Raw genomic sequence first — 11,606 nt, forward strand, 5'->3', positions numbered from 1 at the left:
CTTAATGACCAGAGGATAAATATAGTCGATGTGGTGTCTGGTTGTTGAAAATTGTATTTTGATGGTTCGAAACACATGGATGGTGCTAGAGTTGGAATCTTGATCATTTCTCCGGAAGGTGCCCCGTCAGAATTTCTTTTTGAATTAAAATATCATTGTTCGAATAATGTAGCTGAGTATGAGTCCTTGCTATTGGGGTTAGAAATTTTGATTGGTAAAGAGGCATTGGATGTTCAAATTCTTGGGGATTCCCACTTGGTTTTAAAATAGTTATCTAAAGATTTTAAGTGCAATAATGAGAATTTGCAAAAGTATTTATCAATAGCATACGAGTTGTTAGTATCTTTTCGAAAAGTATCTTTAGTTCACATTCCAATAATTCGAAATGAAATTGCCAATGAGTTGGCACAAATTTCATCGAGATATAAAATACTCCCTGAGACGACGAAAAAATTGGCAAAAGTTCTTCAAATTCTGATACCCATCGAAGAAAGAGAGGCCCTGATTTTGGACGAATGGGATGATGATGATTGGAGAAAGCCAATTACTGAATACTTGAAAAATCCCAATATTAGGGTGGATCGAAAAATTAAATTGAAAGCAATGAATTTTGTGTTGATGACTGATGAATTGTATAAGAAAGGTATTGATGGTAGTTGTTCCAGGTGTTTAAGTCAATCGGATAAAGATATTACCCTAGGAGAAGTTCATAAAGGTATATGTGGTGCCCATCAAGCTGGAGTGAAAATGAAATGGGTACTTTGACGAGATTGTATTGGCCTTCTATGATCAAAGACTGTATTGATTATGCGAAAGTATGTCAAGAGTGCCAACGACATGGAATAATACAACAGATTCCAGCCTCCGAATTACACTCAATTATTAAGTCATGGCCTTTTTTAGGATGGGCTTTGGACCTCATTGGAATAATACACCTACCTTCTTTGAAAAATCATAAATTTATTCTAGTGGCAATTGATTATTTTACAAAGTGGGTTGAAGCTGTTCCTTTAACAGAAGCAGGTCAAAATGAAATTATTGATTTCATAGAAGAGTACATAATTCATCAATTTGAAATTTCCCAAACTTTGAGTATTGATCAGGGGACTATGTTTATTGGTCAACGCATTAAAAATTTTGCGGCCTCGAGAAATATTACTATGGTAACTTCAACTCCATACTATGCACAAGCGAATGGTCAAGTTGAAGCAGCGAATAAAATATTGATCAATTTGATTAAGAAGCAAATCGGTCGTAAACCTCGAACTTGGCATGAAACTTTAAGCCAAGTATTGTGGGCTTATCGAAATTCACCTAGAGGGTTGACGAATACGTCTCCTTATAAATTGGTGTATGGCCATGATGCAGTGTTGCCATTTGAAATTAATCTTAATACTTTAAGAGTAATGAGGCAAGATGATTTGCCAATTGAAGATTATTAGAATGCAATGTATGATGATTTGAATTATTTAAATCTGGAACATATTTTGACACTTGAGAATATGATTTGTCAGAAGAATAATATTGCTCGAAGTTATAATCGTCGAGTAAAAGAGAAGTGCTTTAGTGTGGGAGAGTTGGTTTTAAAAGTTATTTTACCAATGGAAAAGAAATCGAAATTTTTTATAAATGGTCCCATAATTGGGAAGGACCTTTTCAGGTAATCGATTTGTATTCTGAGAACGCATATTGTATTAAAGATATTGATTTGGGCCATATAGTAAAATAGATAAATGGAAAATACTTAAAGCAGTATCGATGTATAGAAAGTAGTGTTTAAAGAAAAGTACAGATGAAATAAAAATTCAGTTTGAACAATATATCAAATTTTGGGCAAGTGAGGAGCTAATAGCTCCTCGAGTTCCATTCGAAGTTGAGCTCTTTCACTATTGATGGCAGAATAGGTTTCGACTTCATCATGCTATTCATTTTGTGCCCTATCATATCTTCTCCTGGTCTCTTCTTGTTTAGTTTCTACTTTGCAAAGCTCTTTGAAGATATCTTGTTTCTTTTGTTGTGCTGCAGCATAAGGCCCTGCTAATTCAGCTTCTTTCTCTTGAATTCTGGCAAGTTCTCTTTTGAGTTCTTCTTTTTGCTTGTCAAAATAGACTTGAGTACTAGCATCTTGGGCAATTCTTTGATCAAATTCTTTATATGACTTCTAGATTGACTGGTAGACTATGCCCACTTCTTTTGATTCTGTTTCGATCTTGGCTGTTATTTCTTTGGCTTCCTTTATTTTGTCTTGAGCGATGACAAAATTGTTTGAAACCCTGGTAAATCTTCTTACTATGGAGGAAAATTCAAGTGAAACCTGAAATTCAAGAGAAGAACTCAAGATGTTAGATAAAAGGCTGTTCAAATCATGTTGTGCAACCCATTCATCAGCAGTGTGGGTTAACAGCCTAAGAAAAGAAGTTAATTGCTCGAGTGTGTTGGAATTGAGATTTTTTGGAATATTTGATGTTGGTAAATCTTCAGTAATTGGACTCGAGGCAGGAATTTCTTCTTCTTGAGTGATTTTGGTCAAGACAACTACTAGATTAGCCAAATCAACATCTTGAACTTCGGGGGCAATGTCGGGAGTCTCTTTCGAAAGGTCAAGTCCTTGAGAAGAAGATGATTCAGTTGGTTTTATTGGACTTGGTGTTTTTTGTGGAAAAGGTATGGTCTCTCAAAAAAGTGAATCGAGAGTTTGTGGAATTGGAGAATTGATAATTGAAGTGGTGTTAGTAGGAGAAGAAAGATTATAAATATTTACAGACTGAGGGCTTGAAGGTTTTTCCTGAGTTAGATCCACTAGGTTTTGTTCTTCAATATTTATTTAAAGAATAATCTGGATAGGATCGGCCGAAATGACTGTTTGATTAGAGGAATGAGATTCTTGGAGTTCTGGCCCGTGTTGGTCTCTTTGTTATTCTAGTCCGATTTGTGCAGTCGGTGAGGAAGGAATGGATTGAGCAGTCTTCTTAGCCTTTGTCATGATGGAAATGTTTGTAAGTGAAATGATTCAAAATCCATAAGAAAGTTTAAATTAGAAAATAGTTATACCAAGGCATATTTTCTTTGTTGAAGATGTGGGAATGAAGAGGTCTCTGATGAATCATCTGAGTCTGAATCCTCGGAAGATGAAGAAAACATATTTGAACGAGATGTTTTTTGACTTTCATCAGAAGAACTTTCACTTGATGATTGCTTCTGAATTAGAAGTTGCACAATAGATATAAGGTGTATTAAAATATATATGACAATTGAAGTTTTCTTAGCCTTTTGTTTTGGTTGTCTGAGTTGTACAGAAGTTTCGATTTTTCTTTTTGGAGTTTTTTTGGATGAGGTCTCAGTTACTTGGAGAGTTTTGATTAAAGATTCTTTGATCTCACCCAAGGTTCGGTTGTATCGAGAGTGGTAATTGTTCCACCACTCAATAAAAGACTTAGTGATGAAGGAACTACGAACATAAGTCAAGTGAGAATAGTTGCTTCAATGTGCCTAGTTGACGTTGAGACACCTTTGGATATCTTTTCTCGATTTGAATTCAAAATGACAAAGAACATTATGTTTTCGAGGGACAAGTGAAGGAATAGTTTAAGAAAGGCCCATTTGTCTTGTAACATTATGGGGAGCATGAAGAATCACCTTGAATTGCTCTTTCTTGTATTGAGGTATTTCTATCGAAAATACCTGAACAGCAAGAAAATTTGCCCAAGTTGCACTTGCTACATCATTTTCATCATCATCATTCGGGAAATGAGACGTTCGCACCAAGGTGGTCCACAGTTTCGACGTAGAAAAGGGGTGAATGTCAGATCCTCATTCTGGAAGCTTTTTCAAGAGTAGAATAATGAAAATACAGTCCAGAAGAGATCTTCAGTTGAAGTGGCGTTTTTAAAATTTGGTTGAAAAGGGGCTAGTCAAAATTCTTCGATATGCTGTTTTTCTGAAACGTTGCCCCCATCTTGTTTCATGAATTTTTCGAAAACAGCATTTAACGAAATCAGTAGAAGCCAGAGGGGACCACCCACATTGTGTAAGAACCTGGTTTTCAGTAACAGACTTTTCTGGCTATTTTAAATTTTATTTTGCAAAATCTCGAATCACGACCCAATAAGAAATAGTGAGGCTGATCCAATGGTAAAAAAAAAAAGAACAAAAATGAAAGATTAAAAAGAAAAAGGCCATTAAAAAGGTCAAAATTGACTTTATGAGGGTAATTAATTCTCCCTAAGTTAAGTTTGACTAGTAAATAATAGATATTAGATTACCATTGGTTTATTTTCTCACTAGAGACTTTTTGAGCCAGAAATTCACTTTTAGTGACGGTTTTGCGTGCGCTGAGAAAAACTCTTGTAACCGAAAACTTTGAAACCAATGGTAAAAATAATTTCTACCTTGATAATTGTGTCCCAAGATTAATATTAGCCATTCATTCATGATTTATTTCTTTAAGAATAAATCTTAGCCATTGATTATTGTACCACACAGTAAAATTTACTCCGAACCGAATTTATGACTAGTATTTCGCAAACGACTCCTAGAGACCCCAAATCTTCTTACTTGGCATCCAAGTAACTTGTATCTCTTTCTCAGCCTCGGGGCCAAGATTATCTCAGCCTTTCACCCTCTCTGCTGTGTTTTTAACCTCGAGTAACTAATTGCGGTTAATTGCGGATAAGCTCGACACGCAAGTGCTTACCAAGCTTCCTCGTTTTCATGCCCCTTCTTCATCAAAATCTCATCCCTTGACCACGAAAATTTCAGCCCCTTTTACCATCATAATTCAACAAGACTTTGATTTTTTATTTAAAGAAGCATTTGCCACAAACTTCACAAAACACTTTACACATTTTTACACTCTTTTCACCGAATTCTTGAGAGAGAAAGAGAGAAAATTCTTGCACCTATTCTCTGCATCCCAGCCCATATTTTAACTCTTCTTCCATTTCTCTTCATGTGTTTTTCAAGGACTCAAACCATACAAGCGCAAACTCTTGCCTGTTTTCGCTAATCCTTGCGTTTATATCGAAATTTTGGCTAGGTAAACTCTTGTTCTTTCTCCTTTCCTTTTCTTAAAAAAAATAGTAGCCATGATGAATTATTACTCTCCTCCATATATAGAGAATGCATCTTGAAGCACCCATGAAGTACGCCTAAGGAGTTAGAGATATTCGAGCTCAAAGTGGTTGAATTTTGACGTTTTTGCGACACTTTTGGCCCAAAAACAAAACTCACCACCACCAGCCGTGTTTCTTCCCTTGTATGCACGTTTTCTAGTGTGAGAAATGTTTGTTAACTAAATTACATAAGAGGTAAGGGTTAGGATTAGTTAGAGTATGATTGTGCTTATTTTCGGTGCTTAAATGAGCCACTTTGTGGTGAATTTGTGCTTGTTTTGAATTTCTGGAAATTTTGTGAGTTACCACTATTTTTGGCTTGATAAATATGTGTAAAATACTGTTATATTGCCTCTAGATTTTGTGTGAAAACAGCCAGAAATATAGAAGCGCTTGGGGTTTAAGTTTCAAGCTTTAAACGTCAAAAAAAGTGAAGAAAAATATAAAAACTGCACCTCTGAAATTTTAGTCACTAAGAGCACGAAAATTATGATATAAAAGCATTAAAAAGTAGTTACAAAAATAATTTTAATCCTATGGAACAAAGGAAAAAAGGTAAAAAGGGTGTTATAGTTATTTTTGGGTAAAAAGAGAGTTAAAAATATAATTTAAATAAAAAATAAGTAAAATTCTGAATTTAGTGTCATTAGGGATAAAATAATAATTATATAAATTATTTGAGTCAAAATTATAATTATAAAAAATTTTCGGGTCTAAATAAAAGCTTTAGTAAAAGTTAGAAGTAAAACGGTAAAAAGCAGTAACTAGAATAAGTAAATAAATTAATAGAGGATAAATTTGGATTTAGGTCCCTTAGGATGAAAATTGACATTTAATAAAATTATTAGGAATAATTTTAATCATAGGCAACTAATACGATTAATCCGGTAAAATTTGATGCTAAATAAGGTTAAACAGTAAAAACTAGAGAACTTAGGGACATATTAGTAATTTCAGGCATAAAGTCAAATTAAAAATGAATAATTAACTTAATCAAAGATAAACGGTACATTAGGAAAAATATGAAGATAAAATGGTAAAATAATAACATTAGGGGTGAAAGCATCATTAAAGACATAATGAAAACTGTAAAAGAAAAGTTAAATAAAAAGAGCAAAATGGTAAAATGTGACAAGGCTGAGACATTTTAAGAAAGATCCGGGCACAAGTTTTTATAAAAGAAGGGAGGAGAAGTCCCTTAGAAAGAAATTCTGTTGAGATGTGCTGCGGAAGAAGAAACTGTAAACCCCAAGGTGCTGAGAAGTACCTGGCAGAGTGGACTTCCATCCCGCCTGGCCAGAGACTATATGAACGTGGGGACGCCCACGATATGGACTGCTACTCATTGGGAGCACCTTATATTTTTGGACAATTCTTTATTAGTTCCGAGATTGCATTACGGGCACCGGTGCGCGACCGACCCAGTGGAGTAGCCATATCCGGACTTGGACCGGATAACGTCGGGCTGCGGGTAGCCAACGGACGCATGATCTCAGGCATGTATAGGACCAGGCATGCATCATACTTGGTTGCTGCATTTATCTGTGATTGTGATTTATCTCTACTTCCTGTACTTTGTGTTTGTTTACTATTCTGCTATATATTTACGCTTGTACTTGTTTGTGTGACTTACCGACCTACTGCGCAAAGTCTTAGACTTAGGCTGCAGAACCCCTTAGGTTTTCCTGTGTAGTACCCTGCTGGGAACCTTAGGTTCTCACCCCTTACTTTCCCGTTTCGCAAATGCAAACCGGTAAAATCTTCTTTGAGTTTCCAACCTTGGGACTACCAAGCAGCAGTAGCATTACTGGAGGGTCAGAGCGACTTCTCTTACTTCCACATTGCACTTCCATGTCAGGGAGCGATGAGCAGCAGCAGCAGCAGCAACAGCAGCAGCAGCAGTAGTAGTAGTAGTAGTAGTAGTAGTAGTGGTCTTTGCCCTCGCTTTGTATAGACTTTTAGAGGGCTAGGTACTTTTGTAACTACCTATATAAATAAGTTAGAGCGGGTCCCAGACTAGAGTGACTCTTGTGAGTCGAGGCCTGTTAGTTTAAATATGAAGTCTGTAAATATTTTCATGAATAAGCAACGACGTAACCTGATATGAATTATGATGTACTAAATGAGCCTTCGGACATATATGTATGATATTGCTATGTTTTCTGTGCTTTATGTATATACTATCTATTTATCTGTTACCTATTTCGTTATATCTATATATCTAACACGCGATCTCAACTAGCGCTATAGGCTCATATATATATATATATATATAAGGTCTAGAGTCTCTAAGGAACGCCGTGAAGTAGCGCCTGGCAGTTAGCATTTGGTCATGACATGCTAGAAGCCGGGTCGTTACACATTGATTGAGGATTTGTTTCGAAGGTAGTCAACTAAGTGCTCTAATTCATCATACAAATTTCCCAAAATAAATTTCGCCATGTTAAATTTGTGACCTTCATGAAATAAGGCAGCCAATGAGAGGAACATTTCTGCATCTGAACACTCTTCAAGCAGAAGGTAATTGCATTCAGCCAGTAGTACAAGAAAGCAACACTTTCTTCATCAGTCACAGGATCGTTTTTGTGACCCATGTGATAATTGATGAAATCACTATAGGAGTTTTTCTGAACTATCTGATAGGATCAAGTTGGTTTTGTATGGAATATTGTCTCAGGATAGTTTATTGGAAGGCCAGTAATGGTGGTAACATCGAATAGTGTGGGCCCCACCATTCCGCAAGGAAGATGAAAGTTGTCGGTGGTTTTGTTTCAAAAACTCAGTACAGCCCCAATCATCCAATGGTGTGTAGTAGGTGTGAAATGAGAGAGGCGAAGAAGGTCGTAGATACCTTGTGCCCCCAAGCGGTACCTTTTGATGGTTCAAGTCGTTGATACTAAGCAAAGAAATCAACTCTTCGGGGGATAATTTTTGGGTTGTTTTTGAAGGATTTTTTGTGATTGATGAATGGGGCAATGAAAAGGTCTTGCTTTATGAGTAATTCTTCCTCTTCGACACTGAAAAAAAGCTAGGCATTCTTTTTAGTATGTTCCAGGATTTGTAAAGGACCGATGAAACAACAAGTTTCTTCATCGGCAGTGAAAGGGATAAGAATCCTTTTGTCTTTAGGTAGATTCCTAGGATCTTCAATGATAATATCATTGAATTGATTCAGAACCTGCAAATCAGGTTGTTTAAAGATTTCGGTTATAGGGACTTTGTCTTTGTCTTGGGCAGATAAGATTTTTGGAGCAGAAAAAGAAGCTATGAATGAGTACGTGAAGGGAGTTTTGATGACTGACTTGTTTATGGAGGGAAAAGTTTGTGTAGGAAGGTTCAGAAATGGTGGAAAGTGTTTAAAAAGAAAGGTGAAAGTTAGGAGACAGAAAGTTAATGTTGTGTAACGGTGAAAATTTTATTAAGTAAAAATGAAGAAAATACGTTGCCGTTTCATATTTCGTATTTTCAGAATTTGAAATTAAGAAACTTCTTTGATAAGGTGAAGTAGATGGAAGAGAAACGGCCAGTAGCGGGAGAACGTGCCGGAGTGGGCACAAATAAATGAAAATTAATAAATTTCATTTATAACAAAATAATTGATTATAGTGGTAAAGTTAGAGCAGATAGGATTAAGTGTTTTATTTTAAAGTGATATCGAAAAACACATTAATCCTAAGGGGCAATTTGTTGATCGAAAATAGTGAATTTTGAGAAATATTATATTCGAAATTTAATGGGTTTGTATTTCAAAGAATAAAGTTTGCATCGAGAAGGGTTTTTGTCAAGGAACGAGAAATAAGAACCAATCGACGCACTTAATCGATGAGTTAGTTGAGGTGCTCAGTCGAAGAATAAAATTCTTTGGAGTGTACTTTAGCAGTTACACAGGTTATACAGAAAGAGCGGGAACAGTTATTCAAGGATTGACGCATGTGGAAGTTACATTTGAATCTAATTGGACGAAAACTTCTATAAATAAAGGAAAGATCGAAGGAACAAAGGTTGGAACTTTACTTCAGAAAAACATTCAAGCACACTCACATCCCAGAAATTTTCTGAGTCTGCATTCGAATCATTTTTCTGTAGGGTTCCTTCCATCATTTTTAAATTACATTTACATTTCTTGTAACTTTTATTTTTCGTGCAAATTTACCTTTCAAGCAACATTTATTCTTTTTGTTCTCTTTTAAGATTCAGCATTTTTGTTTTCGAATTCAAAGTCTTTTGATATTGTCGAAAGTAATTTACTGCTTTATTTAAATTCAATACAATTTCTTTCGATTCCAGTCAATTTATTTTTAAAGTTTATTTTGTTTATCTTTCAGATTTCCTTTTATTTTGTTTCATCAAAAAAGTTCTTTGATGTACTTTAGAAAATTGATACTCATAGAGGAGTAGGTTTCGCTTCTAAACTATTAGATATGGAACTACTATTAATTTTTTAAAAATCGATAAAATAATATGATNNNTATATCAGCTAATTATTTTTTATTTTAAATTTTAAAGCCTCAACCTTAAATTATAGACTTTAAATTTTAAATTATAAATTTTAAAAAAATTTATAATTAAGAAAAGAAAATTTGGCTTATGTTACCTAATTAAAAATTGGTTTACAATATTTATAGGGAGAAGAATCCATTGCATATGTTGTATTATAACTTGGAATGTTACTAATTATAATTTCGTCAAAAAGGTTATCAAAGCCATCGCACAAAGACAATCCAATTGCCTGTGAGTAACCACACACCCAGGTTCATTAATAGAATCAACCCTTTCCCCCCTCCCCAAATAGTGTGTAATCAAAAATAAGAAAAAAAAAATCTTCATAGGAAGAGAAGAGACACATTACATGTAACATGTATCTGTCGTTATGTACCTTATATGCAATTTCAAAGTCTATGGTATACAAATTACATGACGAATATACGATTAATTATGATTTTGTGTGGACCGGTGACACAAATTGATTAACATATCAAACTACTGTATGGCTAATGTGACATAACAAATATTTAATTTGTATAAGGGAAGCGAGAGGCATATACATAGTAACAATAATAATAATAATAATACATTATTAATGGATTTTATACAACGTAACGACGAAGATAATCCAATCGAGCTGGGTGCTTGAGCTTCATGAGAGCCTTGACTTCATGCTTTCTTACCATTTCCCTAGAAATGTTCAAGTTCCCAGCTATTTCCCCCAATGTTCTATCTCCCTTGCCATCCAGTCCAAATCTCTGTCTTATCACCAAGCTCTCCTTTGGCTTCAGGGAATCAAGCTATACACATTGAAAAGAAGCTACCGTTAACGATGACAATTGAAATATCATGTTATTGATTTACATGTATTATTAGACGGAGTCTATCATTATAGTAACTACAGTGGTTATACAATTTTGATAATACTAAAAAAGTATCACTAAAATTAAGGTCATATTTTTTTTTTAAGTTTATAATATTTTTAAAATTTAAAAAACATTAATTTTAACAAATAATAATGGTCACTATAACTAAACTAATAAGAACTGTTATGCACTTAGATGGTATAATAGCGTGTGGAAATTAATGACTTTTGATTATAATGGCAGCACGGTTGAATGTTAGTGATAATACAAGAATTAATCTCTAAAAATTAACTAAAAAAAAGTAGAGATTGTTTTAAATTTATATATTATCTAGAGAAATTTAGATTATCTAAAACAAAGAAATTGATAAAGAAATTGATAAAGCAATAAAATAAGAAATTAATCATTATTGAATTTATAACTTTTATCGTAGGAGCTGATTGGTTTAAGTATTTTTATTTTTGATAAAAATAAAAAAAGACATAAAAATATGATTGATTAAATATTTTAAAAATATTTTCAACAAAAACATTTAAAAAAAAAACAGAACAAAAGTTAAAAACGCTATTTTTATGTTTTCAGTCTTTCCGGTTTTAACTTTTGAAGATGTTTTTAAGTCAAAATACAGTGTTTTTTGTTTTGGTACAAAGGTTCGAATATTTCCTACTCAGTTTTTATATATTGTTTTTTCATCCTACATTCAACCAGTATTCTTTTTCGTCTTCTTCTCTTCTTTTTCTATACGTTTTTCTGTTAGGATATCCATTATTTACCTCCAATTTATACATAAATCTCTTGAAAAGGTGAAATTTTTTTACTTTTTTATTTCATTTGACTCTTTTGATTTTTTATTTTAGACTTAATTTTTGTATCTTTGAGTATATAGACAAGATAATTAAAAAAAATAGAACTCTAATTAAAATTAAAATATGTATTTATTGAGTTTTTTATTTTATTTAATATTGAGTACGTACTATATTGTTTTTATTGTTATATAGTGTTATAAAAAATATAAAATCTTGTTTTTATTGAGAGATACCAAAATTTTCTAAAATAGTATAATAACATAATAATTTATTTCATATTGATACCGTATAAAAATTAATTGTTAATTTAATAAAAAATTAAATAACTAAAATTATAC

General features: G+C 33.5%; 2 protein-coding genes across 2 annotated transcripts in view; one reads left to right on the plus strand and one right to left on the minus strand.

Moving 5' to 3' along the window:
• On the plus strand, window positions 604-1,442 carry LOC107607721. Its single transcript, XM_016309642.1, has 2 exons — window positions 604-756; window positions 993-1,442. Exons 1-2 carry the CDS (start codon window positions 604-606, stop codon window positions 1,440-1,442), a joined length of 603 nt encoding a protein of 200 aa, XP_016165128.1.
• Window positions 9,957-11,606, minus strand: part of LOC107605944 (RNA polymerase sigma factor sigE, chloroplastic/mitochondrial) — a gene marked incomplete in the record, with an annotated part of 5,820 nt that continues 4,170 nt past the window's right edge. The window contains 1 exon segment of the mRNA XM_016307897.2: window positions 9,957-10,396. Coding sequence (XP_016163383.1) covers window positions 10,199-10,396 — 198 coding nt within the window.

The sequence above is a fragment of the Arachis ipaensis genome, chromosome B07, assembly GCF_000816755.2.
Source record: "Arachis ipaensis cultivar K30076 chromosome B07, Araip1.1, whole genome shotgun sequence".
In the NCBI taxonomy this organism is placed as follows: Eukaryota; Viridiplantae; Streptophyta; class Magnoliopsida; order Fabales; family Fabaceae; genus Arachis; species Arachis ipaensis.